The sequence below is a fragment of the Berghia stephanieae genome, chromosome 1, assembly GCF_034508935.2.
Source record: "Berghia stephanieae isolate SIO BIC M18660-M18661 chromosome 1, UCSD_Bste_1.3, whole genome shotgun sequence".
NCBI classification, from domain to species: Eukaryota; Metazoa; Mollusca; class Gastropoda; order Nudibranchia; family Aeolidiidae; genus Berghia; species Berghia stephanieae.
The window spans coordinates 141,465,805-141,491,256 of NC_088360.1; the positions used below are offsets into that span (position 1 = coordinate 141,465,805).

Here is a 25,452-nt window from a genome sequence, read left to right on the forward strand (position 1 = left end):
CAATCCATCGGTATTTGCGGTTGGTTTTATCAAACAAAATAACAGGTAACGTCAGCTATATAACAGTACATAATAAGCTGTGTCAAAAGATCATTTTCGTAAGATCCACCACATACAAAAAAAAAAAAAAGAACAATACCAAGATATTTGGAGAACAAATTAAGTAAAATATTCGTTTTGATCAATTTCTCTCGGTTAAATACCGGAAAATTAACTTTGTCCCCAATTTTGGGTTGACATTTTATAATTTAACCCAGAGAAATTGAAGAAAACGATTATATTACTTAATCTTTCCAAATAATTTAGGATTGAGTATTTTTGTGGTGAATCTTAGAAAAAAACAACCTTTTGACACAGCCAACAGCACATATATAAATAAGTGATCCAGCACCTCAATCGTGTACTATATATTATCGCCAACCTATAATATCGAATTAAATTGCTGTGCTTATTTATTGCAAAAAAAAAAAAAAAAAAAAAAAAAAAACATTAATAATTAGGACTTTCCACACCTAGAAGACAAACAATATAAAATTCGGTTAGATACACCCTTGCCATTTTCGCTTCAAAAATACCACTACATGGTTGATGAAGGCATAATAGTACTAGACTGACACGATAGGTCACATATGTCACGATGGCATTGGCCAGCTGATTGCTAAAAACAAACCTTTTTTTTTAAAAACGAGCTTATAAACATTAAATAAACAATTAACCAATAGCACTTCGTCGTCACGGCAGACATCGTACACAACAATAGTCAAAACTTCACCGCGACACAACACAATGTGTTAATCGAACACTAAACAACACACATTGTTTACTTAATTACGTCAGTTTAAAAAAAAAAAACTAAACTAGAATTATTTGGGCCAAAGTCCTTAAAACTCCCAGACGGTGAGCACAATAAATTTAAATCACAAGGACGTCACACGTGTGACCTTTCAATCCACAGACTCAAATTTGCCATACTCCGACAAAATAAAAACAAACGAAAGAGAAAAAAAAATAATAATAATAACAATAATAATAATAATAATAATAATAATAATAATAATAATAATAATAATGATGATAGATGAGATGATGATGATGATGAGATGATGATGATGGTGATGATGTGATGGATGTGATGATGATGATGATGATGATGGAATGATGGATGATGATGATGGATGATGTATGATGATGATGATGATGATGATGATGATGGATGATGATGGATGATGATATGATATGATGGTATGATGATGATGATGATGATGTGATGATGATGATGATGATGATGATGATGATGATGTGATGATGATGATGATGGTGATGATGTGATGATGATGATGATGATGATGTGATGATGATGATGGATGATGATGATGGTGATGATGATGATGATGATGATGATGATATGGTGATGATGATGATGATGATGATGATGATGGTGATGATGGTGATGATGATGAGTATGATGATGTGATGATGATGATGATGATGATGGATGATGATGGTGATGATGATGATGATGATGATGATGATGATGATGATGATGATGATGATGATGATGATGATGATGATGATGGTGATGATGGTGATGATGATGATGATGATGATCATAACAACAATAATTTTTTTTCAATTAACCAGAAAACATTTATCGATAGATCAAGATGACCCCAACTTATATCTCAACCCTGAGAGTTCAACAATAAGGGATGGGGTTAAAACCTTTTGTCAATTTGGTGGAGGGGAGGGGGGGGGGGGGAGGGGCGAGGGTCATCTGACTTGATTTACTATATTTGCAGTAAAAGTTCTCTGACGAAAATGGTGCTGTCTGTTTCCGGTAGAATCCTCCACGTTAACAATCAGAATTTTATCAACTCTTAAACTTTTCAAATAGTATGCAAAATGTTGTGTGACCTTTTCAAAATGTATTAATGTATCATAATTAAAATAGAAATAATATAATATTAATAGCTCTTGGACAAAGAGCAAATTTATATAATTAAACAGATTATATATCCCCATAAATCATGAACAATTCATAACTCGGTAAATAATGTACCGCCCCCCCCACCACCCAACCCCGACAGACTGCCTAATTAATGTGTCTTAGTCTTTGTGTTAAATATACATTGTTCATCAAGAGATATAATTGAAAAAAATTTTAACGCTTTGAGTGTGACAATAAAAAACAACGGATACGCCCTGTATATCTACGATATTAGCAACTTTTCGCGACATGAATCACCGCGCCGTCAAGATCACGTGATCCTTTACTGAATCGAGAATTCTGCTTCACGTGTCAATTTCAACGGCGCGTTAGTTCGTCTGGCGAAAAGTTACTGATATCGCATTTATTCAACGTATTCTCAATGTTTGTTTGTTTTTTATCAAAATGCTTTGAACGACCAAAAAAAAAAAAAAAAAAATCAAAAGCAAGCAATTTTTATCCATAATTTTGCAAAACGCTTCACAGTTTGCTTGTTTTTTTAAAATGGGCTTTTCTTTTTCAAATGGATGTATATCTTGACGTCTAATTCTATTTCCATGTTTTGTCTCACGGTCTTTATCAATTTTATCTTTTATCATTTCTTTAAAATTATAAGTAAATATATATATATATATATATATATATATATATATATATATATATATATATATATATATATATTATATATTCTTTTCCATCTTTAACCTTCTCACCTGTATCTCTCCTCCTGGCCTGTTCATACTGGGCCATAGGATTCTTTTTGTCATTGGACGACGACACAGGGATCTGGTTCTCCATGAACGCCCACAGGTCGTTGGTGGCAGCGAAATCAGATACATTATTCCTGGAGCTGTTGTTAAAGTAATCCATTGCTCTTTTTTTGCTGGAATTGCTGCGGCTACTGTTACTGCCGCTGCTATTAAATCCTATGAAATCTTATTTACAGAACAATGCACTTTTTAAAAAAACTCCAAGCACTGAAGTTGAAGAGGTATAGTAATATAATCCAGAAATACGACGAATACGATGAAATACCACTTCTAATAAGAACTAATAGAATACGGTAGACCTAAGCTAAATGTCTGTGTTTTTGGTTATGGTACTTTTTCCATACAACGATCTAGATCGTTTAGTAACCATCATTATAAACGAATTGATGATCCTACAACTACTGCTGCTTCTACTGCCCAGGTGGAGAGACGCGATCGGAATTCGCATCTACCTGCCATTATCTAAATCACAACGACAAAATTATACATCACATTAAAACAATAATAACACGGGGGGGGAATATGTAAAACAACATTCCGCCATTGTAAGAACGAATGGTAAATGGACTAAACCAGTGAGATGAATGAATAAGAAGAAAAAAATAACTGAAACAAGTTCACCAATATATCCTGTATGAATCTCTATAATTTGGTAAACTGACTAGATATACTATAATATCCAAAAATAAAGATTTGAATTTATGCGTCTGGTCGTCTTGGAATGGTATTAGTATTATGTCGGGGTGAATCAGATACCAAAAATTAATAATAAAGTTAAAATGAACAGTGATATTTTGGTTTTTGCCAATTAAAAAAAACGACTCCAATAGTCAGAAATAATAACACAGAATCTAAACAGATTTTTTTTTTAACTTTAAAACTATTTTAAGTTTCTAAATCACACCGTCATATTACGATTTTGATAAGGTGGGACACACATATATAACAAATTTCAACACAGAAAATATTTCATGAATTGAATCAGTCAAAAGTTTGCTACGCTTGACATGATTTCTTACAAGAAAATACAGAGTACTTTAACCAGTTAACTGTCGGACTGTGGAAAAACAAATATTTAAAAATTTGGCCAGAAAACTTTCCCTTCAAATATCGATCGATTTCAATGACCCTCATCTTGGCAAAAACTCTCAAACCTGGGACTTCACTGAAGTCCCAGGTTTGAGAGTTTTTGCCAAGATGAGGGTCATTGAAATCGATCGATATTTGAAGGGAGAGTTTTCTGGCCAAATTTTTAAAAATGAGTTTTTCCAGATTACGGCAGTTAAATGGTTAATGACGATGGTGACATGGTTTAAACATTAAATTAGAGAATTAGATATGACCTAGATTTCTGACACGGGTATCGGGTATCGGGTAACAGTAACAGATAAAAGGTCTTCAGAAAATTATATTTGGAAATCTGAGACATGAAAAGAACAACGCATCGATAACATTATAGCACAAAAGGAGATAGAAAGGCTTAAAATAAATAAACGAGTATTGTTACTGTAAAGGGGGGGGGGGGGGGCGAGGGGAGGGGGAGGGAGATGTAACAAATTTGAAGATTTGAAGATTGATAAACATTGCTTCAAAATTATCTCCATTTGCCTTTTATAAGTAATTGGATAAGACTGTATTAAAAATGATATCATGCAGTGAATAAGCGTTTAGAGTCCGACATTTTTTTAGAGTTATAGTTAAAACGCTTTACAAGATTTCCTCGTTATTATTGGGGTTTTTTAATAAATAAAAATTACACCCTTCAGCACGGTATATTGTGAGATGCCGTCGCTTCGGCATTGCATTGGGAAGAATAGACAATTCATCAAATATATAAACGTCTGATGTCAAAAGAAATCACCCATGTCGTCCAAAGTGGGAAATTTTGTTTTTAATAATCTTGCCCAAGGAAAATAACGAGAATGCCTGAAGAGGGGCTCGACCTCAGTACCTTCCGGGTCACAGGAAATGAAAGCCTTAGCAAATCAGCCACCTTGTCCCCCTGTTATTATTGTTAAGGAATATATCAATATGGGTAAAACTAACGATGGCAGAAAAACAGCGAAACAATTTGGGTTAATTATATGCAAATTACAAGTGTAAAATATTTGACTGGAGTGTTAAACATTTTTAATGACATTTTTTGTCCTTTTCTCTCAGTCACCAACAAGAGCAATTTCAAACGATAAAATATTCATAACCTATATATACAGTCAAAAATATGAGCAACACATGATAATATAAACATATGAAGCGAACGCAACGTAAGATCCAGATCCTGAAAATATATTTCAAATTATTTAATCTGATAATCTTGAACTACACTGCAATACATCAAACTATTGACATCTTACGCTCAGATAAAACCGCATAATGCATCCGATATCACAATCCTCAGTCACACACAGATCAGATCATTATCCTTCCATGTCTTAGAACACCTAACGAGGATCTCCAAATCCAAAAATGTTGGAGATTAAAAGGCACCAAATATCACAATCCTCAGTCACAGACAGATCAAATCATTATCCTTCCATGTCTTAGAACACCTAACGAGGATCTCCAAATCCAAAATGCTGGAGATTAAAACGGACGAAATATCACAATCCTCAATTACATACATCTCAAATCATTATCCTTATATGGAATAGAACACCTAACGAGGATCTCCAAATCTAAAATGCTGGATATTAAAACGCACCAAATATCCCAAACCTCAATCACACACTGCTCAGAACACCTAACTAGAACCTTCCAAATCCAAAACGCTGGATATGAACGCATCACTTTATTGGTTTAAAAGCTTTAAAAAAGACACCATTCGAGTCCAATCATGACCGAGATAAGTCTAAATAAAACGTCCTATTTTTCATTTTGGGCATAATTTCATACACTTCAAATATCAATGAATTATGATGGCAATCATTTTGCTAAAGAATGTTAAACGAGTATAAAAAATAATGCTGAAAAGTTGAGTGTCAATCTTAATTCAACAATATTCACTGGAAGTTTTGAAAGAGATGGCAAAAATAAAACAAATGGCGACTTGACAGAATTCGGCAGATCAGATCTACCACTACCACCATATCATGTGACTCTTGTCCAACTACTCGTAATTTCCGGCTATCAATGTCATCATTATAACAAGAGTGGGCTAGGACTGGCCTACTGGTCAGTAACAGCGATGCTCGAGAAATATGATACTCTCTGCAGTGTGCTTCAAACGCTAATGTTCCACCTGTGTCATATGCCATTGAATATATGGAATCCGCCGTTTGAAAAAGGTATGTCGGGATACTTTCGACGATAAAAATTTAATAAATGTTTCGAAAATATGAGACTTGGAGGTTACGCGTGTATGTTTGTTTTGTTTGGTTTTTTAAAAGGGTTTTACGGAGTTTGCAACACATTTAGGTCATATCAGCGCCAGTAAAAAGGTAGAATATGGGATAGTAAAAAGTTATAGAATTACAACTAAAGCACCCAAGAAAAAGGTAAGACAAAGGAGGACCCAAGTTAAAGAGCTTTTTTGCCATGACGAGGTTCATTTAAATCGATCGATATAATTTGAAGGACGAGTTTTCTGGCTAAATTTTATTTTTAAACGTGTCTTTTTAGAGTCGCAGTTAACTGGTTAAAGTGACTAAACTACAGCATAGACGCAAGATATATCAAAGACCATAATATTTATTCGATAGAGAGAGCGTGAGATAACAGCATTGATCCTGTTATGAAAGAGATATCTGAGGCATGTTGTTTATGTTGTATCTTGTTTCATTTTTCATGAATATTTAATTCAATGACATGACCAAACTGGGTCGTTATCCTTCTCGTGGGTTCTTTATGCATGAATGTCCCGCCACATTGACTCAAACATGAGAAATTGGACGTGGTGAGCGGCTGAGCGACTCAATAACTACCCCCCCCCCCCCCCAACACCACTTCCTCATGAAACAGTAATTAAAGAGTGATCGCACAAAAAATTAATAACACCTGTAATGATGAACGAAATATTTAACACGGAAAGTTTCAAGCTAAAACCCTTCTTCAGCAAATAACAAAAACAGTTAAAATGTTAATACACCACGTTAAATCCAGATCTAGGCGACATAAAAGATATCTGCACAATCAGTCGGGAAATACGATGGCGAAAAAATAATAAACATTTTAAATTGTTTTTATTATTAGCATAAGAGAAGTTTTGCGGCCGAAACAATCCCTGTGAAAGTATTGTCTCTCTTTTTCTTTTCCATTACGATTGTAATTTCCATTCAGGATCAATGAAGTATATATTATCTTATCTTATCTTTTTTTAAACTAATATATTGATTCTAAAATATTAATTAATATCTTCTAGTTACACTCTGACTAAAAAAAAAATAGAAGTCATGATTTGAAAGAATTTCAGCCTGTTCCCGAAAGGGTTAATCAAAGAACATAACTCCAGTTCTCACAAACATAGTTGTTTGAATTCCCGAAAGCTGCTACACGTCCATACTAATAATGACATCTCGTCAGAATGGACAAAGTGGTCAGTCATGTGTGTCACCGTATGGGGGGATGGAACATAACTCCAGTTCTCACAAACATAGTTGTTTGAATTCCCGAAAGCTGCTACACGTCCATACTAATAATGACATCTCGTCAGAATGGACAAAGTGGTCAGTCATGTGTGTCACCGTATGGGGGGATGGATGGTTGTGCCTGGATGTCCGTGAACGCCTTGGTATTTCATTAGTGCCACGTCCATGAATATCTATGTGGCCCTGTGATCTACCCAAAATAAATGAGCGAAAGAGAGGGAGGGAGAGAGCGAAAGAGAGGGAGAGAGAGCGAAAGAGAGGGAGAGAGCGAAGGAGAGAGAGAGAGAGATAGAATAAAGAAAAAGAGGAGAGGGGGAGGGGGGGAATAGGAAATTGCTGTCAATAGTTAGTTGTCTGTGGAATGTAAGCAAACATCTGTTAATATCTGAGAAGAGACGTAGAAAAGAACCCTTAAAACTTGAGCTTTTATATAACGCAATAGACACTGAATGTGTTCAACGTGCGTTACAAGGGGCCCCACACCAACAGCAACACTTAGCTTGGGAGACTAAACATAAAGCCTGTTAGGCGATATTACATTTTTTTCCGACAGATATTACGCTGTTAACGGCCAGGTGAGAGAATGTGAGTAAAGATAATTTTATTTCCAAGGACTCAACTATGCACCGCTCAGAGCTAGACTGGAACCTAGGGCCTTCGAATCCGAAGGCGAGTGTCATATTACGAGACCACTAGCCGCACATTGACTTTTTATCATGGGTTGGTCATCGACCAACGATAAATGAAAGAAAGAAGGGGATGAGGAAGGAAAGTAAGAAACAAAAGTGGGGCGCGGGGAAGATAGAGGAAAACACAGTAATTATTTCGTTGTCTATGGAATGTAAGCAAATATCTGTAGATATTGGACCAGAAAATATCTCAGATTTTGGAGTGCACTGAACACGGTACGTACGTACAGTTATGAGCTTGCTTATCATAAGATTTAAATCAAAGCATTGGCATAGTCACTAGAGTGAGAAGAGGCGTACTCAGCATCAGTCAGGGTAATAACAAAAAAACCTCTTTTAACCAGTTAATTGCCATACTCTAGAAAGACAGGTATTGACCTGCGGGTCCCAGATTTGAAGTTAACTGCAGTACTCTAGAAAGCAAAAGCCAAGATGAGGGTAATTTAAATCGATCGGTATTTGAAGGACGAGTTTTCTGGCCAAATATTTAAATACAGGTCTTTCTAGAGTACGGCAGTTAACTGGTAAATAATATTAGATAAAGAAAGAATGAATGAATTTATATAGCGCATAAACACCCACATTAATCGTGCTCAACGGCGCTTTACATAATAGAAACTGGAGAGAAAAAAATCACGACACGTCATAATAAACATGAATACAGAAACTAAAAGCTAAGTTACATCTATTTCATAAAAATAAGGCTTACGGAACAACCCAATCTTCAGCCATTTCCAGAAATATGGTAAATTTTCACAGGACTGGGTGCGTTCATAGGCGTGAACAATGGAGGGAAAGGCATTTCACCAAAAGTGGAATTCGAGGTGATAACCTTTAGGAGTTGGGACTGAGATGATCTTAAGTTTGAGTGGGTTAATGTTTTTTAATTAATTCCTGCAAATATTCAGGTGCCATTCCATTCAGACATTTAAAAACATAGCACAATAACTTTTAATTATATCGTGACCTTCACAGGAAGCCAGCGCAATTCCGGAAGAACTAGTGTTAAATTAGTTCTTTTTATTTTCGAGTCAGGAATGGGCAAATACCAGGCTTTAGGCAGCCGTAGACACCGTGGGAGTATAACAGGTGCACGGAATAGACGACTTGAAATATATTAAATTATTAAATGGAAATTTGGTCCACGGAAAGAGATCAAGGGTCAACAGAATTTCATCTGTAGTTGAGAAGAGGGTCGAGGTGAAGGCCAATGGGAGGAGGCGAGGAGAGTAGAGGGGGGGGGGGGGCGTAAAAATAGCCAATTTTTTGCAATTGTAAGATACTCGCGAAGTTAAACAGCTTTAGTTTAGTCGAGAGATACCAAGGCCAATCATGATTTTGAAATGACCAAAAACGGAAAAGGGAAAATTTCAAAGAAGTTAAAAGAGAAAGAAAGGAAAGAAAAGAAAAAAAAACAGATGAATACCCCCAAGTTCCCAGCTTGTAGCTACATCAATACCTATACAGACAATTCATTCAATGGAAAACGACTTGAAAAGCAAAACAACACGAGCATTCATGGTGTTTCCTTTCAACGTTGAATCTCTGATACCAATCATATTGTGACAGGGACTTTTTAAGTCCCGTGAGGTGTGAATGAGCCGGGGTAGCCGCGTTTAACTCCTGACCATAAAAGACACCCGAGTTTATTTTCGGATTAAACGAAAATCCTGACCGATTATAGTATTGAAATTCTAGATAGTTTCTCATTATTCTCCAATCTTTTTTGCTACCGTTCTGTACCAATACGATACTTTCCTGAGGCACGCCCAGGTTTGTTCTCACAAAATGTAACAATTCCAAAGGACACAAATTGGCGGGGTTTCTAAAAATAAAATTCATTCCTCTATCTCGAAATATAAGAGAGTGTATATGTTTAGAAACCCGCCCATCCATTTTTTATATAATTACTTTCTTTGGAATCATTCATTTTGCATTGTGTCGTGCATACGCCCATCTCTGTCCAATACAAATAAAACAATTTTTATTCAATCTCTTTTTGGCCGGAAAAGATATACTTGTACTACTTTAAGATACATTTCTCATAGGATTTACGTCATCACATCACTTATCGAGGCTTCTAATATAGATAGAATGCGCTTGGCCAAGGAGTTCACAACATTGCCATCCGGAAGTATAACGGACCAACACACAAACTCTGTGTAACCATGAACTTTCATAGTCTGGTTAATACAGTTTAGTGAGAACAACTCACAAACGCGGATGGCAAAAACAATAACAAAGGCCTGAGTGACGTCATCTGCATACTATCTATACTATATACGTCATTCTTCGCTTAGCTCTAGACTTCTCCTTCTTCTCCAAAGCGTCCACATGCTGTAAATTCAAGAATAAAACAGGATTTCCACATGAGTTGACTTTACTGTTTTCATGAAAATATTAATTTTTGATGGTGGAAATTGGCCTCACCAGGGGGCAGGAGGTTCATTTTGTAGTAGTAATAATAATATGTCATAAATAAAATATTTGCTTCCTGTGTCACTGGCCTATAACACGACTGGTTATTGATTGAGATCAACAATGGCTACTACACACTTGCCGTACGATGACAAAAACTTTTTTTTCTTTAATTTTGGTTGGAAACTTGCTACTTCAAAGTATTGATCGAGTAAGACCCCAGCGTAAAAAAAAAAAAAAGAGCCAAACACCTGAAACTTTTAGGAAGTCATTATCACCGTCTGAGGAAGTCTGAACACAAGATAGGGCCAGAAAAGCTGATGACTATATTGAGTCATTAAGTGAGTGATAAAACAATGGCTTCAGGGACACCGATTCATCGGGTTATGATGTGCAGGATTTTTACCGTTGTTATCAATACCGAAAAAGGCTTATTTAAGTGGCAAGCAAAATAACGCCGAAGAATGTAATTTGAAAAACAATAAAAATAATAATAATGAAGTGTAAGTTTTCTGGTCAAAAAAAGAGGGAAAAGAAAGAGGTAGTTTGCCAATATAGATACATCCAAACGTATACTAGAATTACGCATATCAACACCTACTACTATGCTAAAACCCTTGCCTTCAAAATGACCCATAATCAAGGCCATATGACTATCTATTTGTATAATTATACATATTAAGAAAGCCTTGCCCATAACACTTTTCTTCATTGAACGCAAACTCTAAAAACAGACATCGACCACACCACTCTACCAGACCCATCCCATTAATGACCAGATCCACTTGTAGCCACAACATCACCAGGCATGTTGGCTACTGGATTACCTGCGATGTCCCTACCTGGTCAATCCAGAACAAACAATAAAACTCCCTTAGTTATATCAGCATTCCATCTGCACATTCAAACACCAACATTTACCAACTGCACCTTTTAATGACCGGGGCGGTGTTTCACCTACTATGTGACGCTAGCACTGCTGTACACTGACAAAACATCTCTATTTATCTTTTTACAAGAAAACGTCTACTTCATAAGTAAAACATAGATAAAATTACCCCGAATGTGTCAAACTGCCTTCAACACAAGACTTCTCTAAGTCTTATATTTAAGACTTTTCAAAACGTTAGGTAGTTATTGATATTATTATATAAAGTATATGTGCTCTGGCTAAAATGAAAATAAGTTGTTTATCAGTGTGGGAAGGTTTTAATATATCGATATACAATATTTACGAAGTATAACTTTTCTGATCAAAATGCAATATGGGTTTTGTTATGAGTCAAATGATGCCGTTTGCGGCCCTGCACTACGGCTAACGCCAGGGTTATACCAAAAACTAGAGTTGCCTATAAGATAGAGAGAAGGATAAAGTGAGAACATGTGAAAATATCTAAGGGAACAACACAAAACAAACGACGTTTCGGCCTTTGGCCTTCTTTAAGTGAACTGGGTTATAATTTCATTATGTTATTGAAATAAGTAAGCAATGAATAGAAGCTTCCCCGTTGAATAAATAAAATCATTTTTTCACCGTAGTCACTAATGATTTAGGTATGATTGCGACATTGTAGTAATACGTCAAGTTGAAACAGTTGTACATCCAGGTCGGTCAATATCTACTAACTAGTACACACAACAACCATAATATAATCAATTTTCACTGTAACATATCCAAATATGACTTACACAAACTATCTCACTAAGACTACTTATAACATTGGTACACACCTAGCATACGACATAAATTTAACTGATTCACGATAAAATCAACGCCTTTCAGAACCACAGAAACAATTCCATTTAATAATATAACACACAATCTCACACATCATCTTCACCATCTGGTATATAATATAAGAATCCACACATCTCTTCATACCCTTTATATGATATCAATGTAAAACTCTCACACAACACAGCAACACAGGAGAAAAGAGTTCCACATGAAATAATATTATACACAACAATACCCAGAGCAGTAGAAATACCAACGTACATACACATTTACGACTTCATCATCACCAAATAGAAAAGGTATGTCATCAAGATGGGTAGAGCGTGAATTATATCAAACGATTCACGATTCCTATCACTACGACTCTTTCCCTTTTCCCCCCGGATCTCACCCTCCCCGCCAACATTCATTTCTGGAATGCGCATCTACACCTGTCGATGCCAGAGAGTAAATCTTCACGTCTGGATGCTCAAATGCCGTAAATGAAGTATCAGAAATCAAGATTTCGGAGGCCAATAAAGTGATAAAACCCATCTTGCCTTAAAGTGACGAAACGACCTTATCCATTTTAATCAAAATTTGGTATTCTTCATATTTTGACACAGATGATCAAGATGGTCATCGAGTCTCCAACCTGATATTCCTATAAAATCTCACGTTCGAGTCTTTATGACACATTGGGGATCATCTTCATCTCTCGATATTTGAAGTAAAACTCTTCAAGACCAAAATAACATTTTTTAACATGTGTTTTGTCTATGTATGACAGGGCAGACATGGGCCAGTGCCAGGAGCCTAGACGGCAAAGATCTCAGTAGCCTGATATAATGGATGGTGTCAATACTTGCTAACAGCTCCTGACGAGTGATATTTAATCTCCATTTAAATGATGTGTTTGTTTAGTTTTCACGCAGAGAGCATATCGTGCTGTTTGTAAATTAAATTAATTTCAGATACCGAGTTTCTCATGTGATAAACTTAATTTGGCAACAAACTTGATATGAAATTTTATCAGTAAACCTAGATTTTTGAGAGCAATGTTCCCAGATCTTTCTAAAGTTCCATTTTCTAAAGATATTACTTGAGAAAAATTATAAAGAGTGAATCTTGCTTGAAGTAGTAAACTCTGAAAAATGGGCCTATTCGGTGTCATTGACTGGAGTCGTGGAACATTTACATAGGCGACAATTATATTAATAAGAAACACAAGATAGGGCCAGAAAAGCTGATGACTATATTTAGTCATTAAGTGAGTCATAAAACAATGGCTTCAGGGACACCGATTCACCAGGTTATGATGTAGGTGATTTTTACCGTTGTTATTAATACTGAAAAAGGCTTATTTACGTGGCAAGCAAAATAACGTCGAAGAATGTAATTTGAAAAACGAAAACAAAAATAATAATTAATTAATTAATTAATAATAATAATAATAATAATAATAATAAATAGTATGCTAAAGTGATCTATGAGAACTAATCAACAGCAAATAGAAAAGGAATTTTTAAAAAGGTTATCAAAAAAATTTACATAAATATTAAAATAAATCATCCATCCTCAGCTAAGAATCGAACCGTAGTAAACCTTATGCTTTCCCGTCGAACGCGCTTAACTATTACCGAAGATTTTTTTGCTTTATCAATACAAGTGAATCAGTAAACATGAATGAGTACTTGTCTCGAGGCGGAATAGGATATTTGAGCAGTCAAGGAGATCGAGTCAAGTGCCAGCACGGTATTGTCTATACCAATAACATTTAGCATCATGTGGGAAGCAGGAACAGGAGGAAGCGTTACGCGACGATCTTACGTAGACTGGGGAGTGAGTACACACAGCTAGTAAGTAGCTACAGATACACGGGCAGTCGGTCAACAGACAACATCACAACCAACAACGTGTATGTTTTGTAGTTTGCTTAGTTTTGTTTTTGTGTCGTTATTTTGTCCGGGGGGGGGGGGGGGGAGTTATTTTGCCGGGGGGGGGGGGGTTGTTTTGTTGTTGTTTTTTTTGTTGTTTATTTTGTTTTCTTTGTTTTGGTTGGGGTGGGCGGGGTTAAATTTCAATCTAGAACGAAGAACATATTATTCACAAACAAATGAAAGTACATTCTGAGGAAAGACATTATGCTAAGTCGGAAATGATTATAGATGTAAATGTCAAAGGTAATTACTGATGCATTATATCAGGTTGTCCATTTCTAACCCGAACCAGAGAAGATATAAAGAAAGATAAAGTGTCGATGGCGTGAGATAATATAAACAAGTCTGTAGCAAGCTAATGATGACAACATTATAAATGGCCAACACATTGGTCAATGGCTTGGAAGATGTCCAAGATACGACTGTTAGAAAGATCATGTCTGGTTTTAGATTTCCATCAGTTATCGATGCTGGCTGCTATGAGGCATCCTTGACCGGAAAGTACAGCTTTTCGTCTTCCGGCATAGTCAAGCTTCATTAAACGTGAGAAGTGACAGAATTGGTCACAAAAATAGCTCGAGCAATTATGGTAGTTTAAATACATAACGACACTTGACTCGATTGGGAGAGAGCACCCGTTTTAAGGGAATGATAAATATTGTAAGAGTACAAATACTAAAAGTAATAATTACACAAAATAGTCCCTCGGAGCCTTGGAGCCAGATAGAGCCTGAGTTTATCCCTGTACCTATAGCCTGAATGGACAGACGCGATTACTCGCTAACCTTTAGATAGGATGTTAGTATAGGACAAAGTACTTTCCGCGAGATCTTGGAGACCAAGCTCATTGCTAAATTATGGAAAGAGGGGTCAGAAAACTTCTGACTGCATGCAACCGGGACCTCATACCTGTCCATTTGATTGTGGAGCCAGTGCTTTACCTACGGATTTATCGGACCCCCCCCCCCCCCCCCCCCCCTAGCTCCTTTCGTCGTATTGCATAAGATTTAACAAATTATCATGTTTGAGGTGACCAGTCCAGTCGTTCCGGCTAACGATACAAGAGTTTACCTAGGTGTGGGAGGACTGCTGTTTGTGTTGATACATTATGGTGTGTGTGGATCCCTTTGATGCCGAGGCATGTAGGTAATTAACGTGCCCTCAACCGTTACCATGACCGATACATAGTACACATGCATTGATAACACTTATATTAACCAGAAAACTGCAGTACTCCCGAAAAACTCGTATTTAAACATTTGGCCAGAAAACTCGTCCTTCGAATAACGATCGATTTAAATTACCCTAATCTTGGCAAAAACTTTCAAACCTGGGACTTCGCAAAGTCCTAAGTTTGAGAATTTTTTGCCAAGATGAGGGTCATTACTATCGATCGATATTTGAAGGACGAGTTTTCTGACCATTTTTTTAAATACAAGTGTTTCAAAAGTGCGGGAGTTATTAATGGACACACATATCACCGTTACATAGGCATGGGCCTTGCTGAGTCCAGTGCAAATGATATTTGGTGTTGCTTTGATCATCACAATCATTTACGTACTTACTAACGCCCATAGACAAGCTCTCTCACTAATCTGTGCTAACACTTGTCATTCCCTGAGGAGAACAGAACATCTATGAAAGCTCCCCCCTTTATCAGACTCTACGCCCTCTTTTTTGCTTACTTCCATTTATTTTCCTCTTCTCGTACTCTTCTGACGCACCGTTTTCCATAATATAGGATTCATGTAAAAGCTTACTCGTATCAATATTTCTTACGTTACGACCAAGGCCATCATTTATGTTATAATCAATTCAATTATTGATTGATTGCCCCCTCCACTATCTCCTGTCCTCCAGCTGGCTTTATGCGGGTTCCAGTCCTCATGTCATTATCTTACACCTTGACCTAGAATATTTTCTATGATCAGCATTTTTTTTTATTTAAAAAATTCTAAATGCATGTCCAAGAGACCGTGTCTCTGTTCTGCATAGTGAGTTCTGAAGTTTTAATATTAGTATTGAGGCTGGGATTGAAACAATACAATCGAAAGAATGAAAATAGAAAGGCTTCCGTATTCTCTAATTCAGAAACAAGTATAATCATAAATATTGATAATTATAGTTTTTGTGTTTGTTTTAATTTCTCGAAGAATCAAGATCAAAGTGACTAGCATCGACTAATCAACCCCATTAGAAGCATCCGCCATAAATAAGTTTTTCTCCAACATTGTAGTCTGACTCCGTGTCAGCCTTCATCAGATCAGAATACATGTCTAAAAGAAAGCCTTTGAAATCAACGACCATTCATTCAAAATCCATGTCTTGTTGAAAATAACAAGCGCCACTTTCAGCTTCAAAAGCTTAACAATGTCAGTTATAAACAAATAAAGACGTTTTGATTACCTCGCTCATCGCTGTTTGTCTCGTATCAAGTCACACATTCGACATGGCCATTTTCAATTACAGCAAATGTATTCCAGTCTTGCTGTCCTAATATTTACAGTAAACTGTCGTCAGTAGTACACGTGAAACTGTAGAGTATTGCATAATTAACTTCTTTTTTTTTTGTTGTAATTAATGAAGGCATTTTATCATATCTTTAAAAATGATGTTCGACTCATTTAACTTCGCATGGGGGAGGATTTTTTTTTTTTTTGTTTTAAAAAACAAAACAAAACAAAAAATCTGTTCGCTTTTTTTTTTTTTAAGAAAAGAGCATGGAGAAGATAAGTGTATCCAGAGCTATTCATTTAATATAAATTCTCAAAACGTTGACAAAATGGACCTCGCGAGGTCCTAGGTTGGAAATCATTTAAACCGATAGATATTTGAAGGACGAGTTATCTGGCCAAATTTTTAAATACGAGTCTTTCCCAAGAACGGCAGTCAGAACGCTGGCATGCTTGCCATGTTTCTTCTTTGCTCAAGGTAGATATAAAAAAAAAACAGGCAAGAGATAGAATAACGCTGACGTCACTCATTTCTTTGTTATTGTTTATGAGTAATTCTCACTAAACTGTATTACTCAGACTACAAACGTTTTAAAGTTACAATAGTTTGTAATGTTTTGAGCTTCTTAGCCTAGCGCATACTATATGTAAGTGTGAGGATGGAAAGTTAAACTGGTGAGGTCATGCTTTTGGAGACAGGCATTGAAAGCACAGACGGGTAGGTAGGACATAAATATGTTGCCCTTGGGGTAGACAGCTGACAGTGTCAAAACACAAGGACAAGATGGTTGATGACAGTTAGATAATAATCTCGCCATAAATGGATTTGGGTTGGGGTGTGGAGCGAAAGTATGTGAAAATCTACCTTTAGGATAGGCAGACGAGAGAAGTACTGAATCAGCCTGTGTATCGTCCCTTGAGTTTAGATTTGTCTACTTTTATTCATTTATAAGGGCTTTGTTTTTTGTATGGAAGGAACCGATTTTCAATTAACAATAATATAGCTGCCAACAAAAATCATTTATTTGGTATGGCGATATAATCTTTACTTCACACACAGAAGGTACCTAGTTCGATACACCATCACGTTGTGTGGCCTTGATCAAATCACATTGCCTTAACTCAATTTGGGCGCTGCATTGCGGCGGACGTCTAGGCTAGTCACGTCTTTCCTTGGAATAAACTAGCAATGACTATGAAAAATGTTTTTTCTCTTTTTGAGGAAAATTTTTGTCTAAAATCAAAGCCCTATCTCCACTGAGTAAAAATGTTTTTGAATTTTGAAAATCCATTCATAAATAAACAAGTTATGCAGTTTCAATGGTGTCATTTATTTGGATGACCCGCAAAGAGGAAAAAAACGCGAAAATATGAGACGCTTTTTCGGCATTTTTTTTTCGACCTTTGGTTGTATCTTGCGTAATAAGTGGATTAAAATATTGAAACTTGAAGAGCAAATTAGGATGGTGTTTTGTAAAATACTGGAAAAGTACTCGTCATATTCAGATGAAATTTTACAACCAAAAAGAAGAAATGTTCATGTATTACCTTGTCAGCGACAAAACCTCCAGCCCAGTAGTTTCAGAAATATTTTACTCCAAAGAGTAAAAATCTATTTTTAACGGTCTTCTGGTAATCGCACGAGTTTTGTCGCTTGACATAATCTACAATGACCTTTTTTCTAACTGTGTGCCAACTTTCAGTCATATTCATCGATAAACAGCGTCGTAATTAATTTTTTAAAATAGCATATACGAAACGGCTTCGTCCCATATTTTGACGCGAATTCGGGCACTTCGTGAGCGAAAAAGAGGCCCAAAGATTTGTGCGGGATAGTCATTGCTAAATAAACCCTTAGGGGGAAAAATCCTCTTGTGGATGAATAGAGGAAAAAAAATTTTTATTACTTTTCTATTTGTTTATATTCATTCTTTACGAGTGTTGACAACATTAAACCTTTCACGGACTGAAGATAATCCATCGAGAAAATGCTTCATCATTTTTCTATCAAAACGTATCATTGTTGACCCCATGACCATCAAACCTGATGTCTACCTCATCAGAAAGGCATGTTTCTCTTAATACAGAAGTCCAAAAAAAAAAAAAAAAGAAAAGAAAAGATATGGGAAGGGGAAAAGATAATGAAATTATCAGAATGGTCTTACAGGAGATTACATTGGAACATGGTTTGCATTGTTGATCTAAGCTAGATACGACCACTGCCCAGACATCACCACATTAAAAACCAGACAGGATAATGAATGCAAGGGTGAAACGCCGATGGAGTATTGGGGAAGTGGGCACTGGTCAGAGATAAAATCTGAAACTTTGTGTTTGATGCAGAGCCGGACAAAGTAAATAAAAAATAAATGGTGGCCAGCTGGTAATCAATCGTCTTGTACAAAAAATATGAAGGGTTATTGAGCGTGATCAGTGAACAGATGGGTGACAATGAAAGCATATTATCATGAATTTGTCATTCCGTCGCTTGAGTGGCACTTAATTACACAAAGTTACATTGATGGAAAACCCCGCGAAGTCCCAAGTTTGAGAATTCTTGCCAAGATGAGGGTCATTTAAATCGATCGATATTTGAAGAACGAATTTTTATTGGCCAAATGTTTAAATACGTGTCTATCCAGAGAACGGCAGTTAACTGGTTAAGTTCGAGGATGAATGAAATCGAATACTGGTTGACAGGCAACGGTGTTGTTGTTGGTTGATGCACGTTGGCGGATAAACTATGTGGATATATCCTATATACACCGATGACCCCAACCTACAAGGGTCATAACCTCAAAGTAGGTGTCAACACAGACTCCTGTGGTGTCAACTACACCCACTGCCAATTATTATGGGGTTAATGAACAAAATTATGATGACTGACGATGACGGAGGGCAGGCAGGGGCGGCCGCCTTAGAACAAAGGAGTAGGAGGTGGTGGAGTTACAAGCAGATGTCATACTTATAATTATGTATTGTGTGCTATGTGTAGACTATGAAACACCCAGTAATTGAGAAACATTTTGAGCACAGCCCTTCATAACAACAATACCAACAACGACAAGAAGAAGAAGAAGAAGAAGAAGAAGAAGCAGAAGCAGAAGCAGAAGAAGCAGAAGAAGAAGAAGAAAGAAGAAGAAGAAAGAAGAAAAAGAAGAAGAAGAAGAAGAAGAAGAAGAGAAGAAGAAGAAAGAAGAAAGAAGAAGAAGAAAAAGAAGAAGAAGAAGAAGAAAGAAGAAGAAGAAGAAGAAGAAGAAGAAGAAAGAAGAAGAAGAAGAAAGAGAAGAAGAAGAAGAAGAAGGAAGAAGAAGAAAGAAGAAGAAGAAGAAAAGAAGAAGAAAGAAGAAGAAGAGAAGAAGAAGAAGAAAGAAGGAAGAGAAGAAGGAAGAGAGAAGAAAGAAGAAGAAGAGAGAAGAAGAAGAAGAAGAAGAGAGAAGAAGGAGGAAGAGGAGAGAAGAGAAGAAGGAAGAAGGAAGAAGAGAAGAGAAGAAGAAGAAGGAAGAAGAAGAAGAAGAAGAAGAAGAAGGAAGAAAAGAAGAGAAGAAGAAGAAGAAGAGAAAAAGAAGAAGAAGAAGAAGAAGAGAAGAAGAAAGAGAGAAGAAGAAGAGGAAGAAGAAGAAGAAGAAGAAGAAGAAGAAGAAGAAGAAGAAGAAGAAGAAGAAGAGAAGAAGAAGAAGAAGAAGAAGAAGAAGAAGAAGGAAAAGAAGAAGGAAGAAGAAGAAGAAGAAGAAGGAGAAGAAGAAGAGAAGAAGAAGAAGAAGAAGAAAGAAAGAAGAAGAAGAAGAAGAAGAAGAAGAAGAAGAAGAAGAAGAAGAAGAAGAAGAAGAAGGAGAAGAAGAGAAGAGAGAAGAAAGAGAAGAAGAAGAAGAAGAAGAAGAAGAAGAAGAAGAAGAAGAAGAAGAAGAAGAAGAAGAAGAAGAAGAAGAAGAAGAAGAAGAAGAATATCCAAAAAAATTCTCCGTTGTATGTATTTATATTGACACAAGCTACGGCCATGAATTCATAATAACCCCAAACGGACGAGGAAAATCGAAAGTGTTTTCATAAATGTGGGGAAAATGGTCATGAGGAGAGGAAGAGGAGTGGGTGGAATAGGGTGAAGAGGGAGAGAAGAGAGGGGGGGGGGGGGCAAGATGAGTAGGATGAGGCTAAGAGGAAGAGGGGGATGAAGTAAAACAAGAACTGGTAGGTAACGACGACGACGAGGAGGAGGAGGAGGAGGAGCGAACGACGACGACGACGAACAATTATTTAGATGAGAAACAGTATGAGCGTAGAGCAAGCGGAGAGGGGTAACATGAGTAAATCACAAAATACCATGGACAACAAAAAGTTTGGGAAAGTAACTGGCGAAAGAAAAAAATCATGAAAATCCTGAATTTTTCATCAGCATTTTCGGCAGTGCTAGTCTATATAACTACACAACAACGTTTAAGAATTTCAACTACCAAAAATTAAAAATTAAAAAATAAGCCGACGACAAACAAACCGGAATAAAATAACGTAGTAAATCCAAACAACCTCCTGAATCCACGAATTAATATTCAATATCAAACGCCAAACATCACAAAAGAATCTCCTGTTTTCTATGACTTCAAGAAATATCACAATCAAATATGTGACCCTTCGTCTCAAAACGGTATTAAGTCGGGATGATTACGATGCTGAAAATGGAATTTGTAGCCAGAAATATCATGCTTAAGTTGAGTTTATGTGCTTTATAGAGGAGAAGGGGTATCATATTTTACTGTGCTAAATACCAACGTTTAAAATTTTTGACCAGTTTAATTATAATTTGATTTTTTAGCATCTGGTCCATCCCGACATAATACCGTTTTGAGACGAGGGGTCACATATAACAGCCTTACTTATTTACCTATCAGCCGGAGGCAGCATGAGACGGCGTCTAAAAGCAGGGGAAAATGTGCTCTTTTGTGACTATTTGAAAGATTTTTCAAATTCCATTTCATATTTTTATTAAAGAGTGGGAACGATGAAATGATTGATACGAATGGTGTATTCCGAAAAAGGAAAAACCAAATAAATAAACATAAGACACTTCCTGAATCCTGATATGTTATAGTCATCGGAGAGAATTGCACACTGTAAAACGTTTGAGGTTTTGGATAAAGTGGTTGAGAATCTTGTAATGATAAGGTGAAGTATTTGATGACAACACTCACTTTGACTATGTCAAATACTTGAATATCTCTATCTCCTCTACAATTCAGATGTAAATGTAATGGGAAAACACAGGGTATTTGGGGTGTCACCAAAATAACACTTTTTTTTTTTTCAATTTGGTCAGACATTTTTTTTTCTTCTTATACCGACCGATAAGTTAAGATGCTACATAATTTGTCTAAAAGATTTTAAAAACTTTTTATGAGTCTCAGTCTCGGTTTGAGCCATTTCCAAAAAAAAATTGGTTATTTAAATAAAATATATTGGTAGATGAAGTGAGTTTTCTGGGCAAATTTACAAAACACATAAAACGTGATTTGGCAGAATAGATTAGAACTGTTTGGCTCTAGCAATAAAATGATTTCACACAATGATAAAAAAAGATAAATTGGTATGCTATGAACGGGTGGAGAGTTGTGGTAAGACACTGGCTTATGTATTGAAGGGTCTGGGGCTCGAATCAAGATGAAAACGCTTGCATTTCTTTCACGTGATTGTTGAGAGTTAAACGACCCTGACCAATCTTCAAATACCACAATGACACCTTTTAACTAAATTAAATAACATTTATTAAAGAGTCATACAGAAAAAAAATTGTTTCTATGATGGTCGTGATTAAGTATGTGTGAGTGTATGTGGGGGTAGGGGAGAGAGAGGGAGAGAGAGGGAGGGAGAGAGAGAGAGGGGGGGGAGAGAGGGAGAGAGGGAGAGAGAGAGATAGAGGAAGGGAAGGAGGTATAAGGATGCTCGACTAACAATAAATTGACCAGGGGGAGGGGAGGGGAGGGGGGAAGGGAACCAATCAAATGGGATTTTATCATTGAGAGCGACACGTTATACCCTCTAGCAATTTGCTCTTATTTAATTAAAGAATAACAAATATTTAAAAAATGGAAAGCAAAATATTCCTTGAAATTTTAAAGCTTCATTTAAAAAATAATACATTTTTATACCATATAAATGCTTCAAAAGCCAAAGGGAAAACAATGTGTAAAATACGTAAGCAGCAACGTTTCGGGCTCAAACCCCTTATTTCGTCAACAACGGAAACAACTTCCAGTTGCAGCTTAGTGTATTTGGTATATCAAACGGTCAACAAAAAAGCAACAAAACAAACATAAACTATAACTTGATCAAAATTCTACGTCTGTAATAGGTAGGTCGGTATCCGGTATTCCCATTTATGATAAAAGAAATCTTGAACACACCAAATTGACACGAAATGATTCTATAATAAAAGAAATCTTGAACAAATCAAATTGACACGAAATTATTCTAGAATAAAAGAAATCTTGAACACACCAAATTGACGAATGATTCTATATAAAGAATCTTGAACACACAAATTGACACGAATGATCTATAATAAAAGAAATCTTGAACACACCAAATTGACACGAAATGGTTCTATAATAAAAGAAATCTTGAACACACCAAATTGACACGAAATGATTCTATAATAAAAGAAATCTTGAACAAATCAAATTGACACGAAATTATTCTAGAATAAAAGAAATCTTGAACACACCAAATTGACACGAAATGGTTCTATAATAAAAGAAATCTTGGAACACAACCAAATTAATACGAAATGGTTCTAAAATAAAAGAAATCTTGGAACACAACCAAATTAATACGAAATGATTCTATAATAAAATAAATCTTGAAAACATCAAATTGACACGAAAGATTCTAAAATATAAGAAATCTTGAACACATCAAATTGGCACAGAAGGATTCTAAAATCCTGTCATAGACAGTGACATAACACACAACAAACAGCACAGCAAGGTAATTCCAGACCAATATCAAACTGGTACGCTATAGGAAATAAGGTCTCCACTTATCAATCATATCCGTCACACCTTGAAAAGGACTAATCTCTGCGTGTCACAATAGAAATAACACAGCCTGCTCAGTAAACACATCATGGTCTCAATCTAGAATAACTTTAGATTTTCAATAATAGTGATAATAATAATAATAATAATAATAATAATAATAATAATAATAATAATAATAATAATAATAATAATAATAATAATGATGATGATGATGATGATGATAATTATCAAAAATGATAATAATAATAATAATAATAATAATAATAATAATAATAATAATAATAATAATAATAATAATATAATAATAATAATGATGATGATGATGATGATGATGATGATAATTATCAAAATGAAATAATAATAATAATAATAATAATAATAATAATAATTAATAATAATAATATAATAATAATAATAATAATAATAATATAAATAATAATAATAATGATGATGATGATGATAATTATCAAAAATGATAATAATAATAATAATAATAATAATAATAATAATAATAATATAATAATAATAATAATGATGATGATGATGATGATAATTATCAAAAATGATAATAATAATAATAATAATAATAATAATAATAATAATAAGAAGAAGAAGAAGAAGAAGAAGAAGAAGAAGAAGAAGAAGAAGAAGAAGAAGAAGAAGAAGAAGAAGAAGAAGAAGAAGAAGAAGAAGAAGAAGAAGAAGAAGAAGAAGAAGAAACATTTCACAAATCATACACTACTATTTGTAATTAATTCCAGCACTAATAGAAGTATACTACAAAACTTTAGTGACCTCACGATAATAAAACCACTGACACGACAAAATCTACATAACAAAAGAAAATATAAAATTTAATATCGTTAAAGTGTCGATATAAACAGGACACCCATATTAAATATAAATATTCCATAATACAATTTACAATGCAAAACAATATCAGTATCACACCTTATAACACTATGCATAGGAATAAATCCACGTAATAATAGAAATAGGACAACAACAACGACAACGACAACAACAACAACAACAACAACAACAATAACAATCGTTTCGTTAACACGTCATACTCGTCACATCACAGGGTGTAAATCCAATGGCCGAATAAGGATAAAATCTACAATGAATGGCAAAGCAAAGCAAAAGCAAAGAGTACAAAAACCTCTGTGGACACAGCCAGTCAGGCTTGGGCAGTCCAGTCAGTCTGTCAGTCAGTCAGTCAGTCAGTCAGGCAAGGGATAGACTAGAGAGTTATATCCAAACAACCCACGAACCACTACGAGTCGTCGTCATCGTCATCGTTGTCGTCGACGTGGTCGTTGTCGTCCGGAAATTCTTCTTAACGCCACTTTACACCCAGCCTGAGCCAAGTCCGAGACTCGAGTCAACCCAAATGGCTGGTACACGTAATGTACATAAAAATACACGTAAGTGCTACGCATTATAGGCACGGCATTATACTATAATATATACTATATATGGCCTACCTGGCCGGTCAGTTCGTTAACCCTTTAATAACCAGACTGGGATTATTTTTCAAGCTGCTATTGCATATTTCTGACATTATCTATTGGGTATTACGTGTTCTGCAGCGCATTGATAAAAAGCGGTTTTTTTTTTTTCATTTTAACTTCACGGATCGATTAAAATTATCCAGGATTTTTCAGATAGTTTTAACCCGAGCATTGTCAGCATTTATAGAGCGCAATATCCACTAAAAATGCTCGAATCACTTTACAAGGGGTCCAGCCAAGAGCAACATTTAAAGTGTATGACGAGGCGACATATTAGCAGTTTTTTCTTTTCCGGGAGAGACAACGCAGCTGTTAACGGCCAGGTACTCATTTTAAATCTGAGTACG

At 35.7% G+C, this 25,452-nt stretch overlaps 1 protein-coding gene across 1 annotated transcript in view; it reads right to left on the reverse strand.

Moving 5' to 3' along the window:
• Window positions 1-24,836, reverse strand: part of LOC144963381 (dystonin-like) — a 281,117-nt gene extending 256,281 nt beyond the window's left edge. The window contains exons 1-2 of the mRNA XM_078897353.1: window positions 24,662-24,836; window positions 2,701-3,219 (exon numbers count right to left, since the gene is read on the reverse strand). Of these exons, the coding sequence (XP_078753479.1) occupies window positions 2,701-2,857 (157 nt within the window). The 5' untranslated portion in view covers window positions 2,858-3,219; window positions 24,662-24,836. The remainder of the gene's footprint in view (window positions 1-2,700; window positions 3,220-24,661) is intronic.
• Window positions 24,837-25,452: the final 616 nt, after the last annotated feature.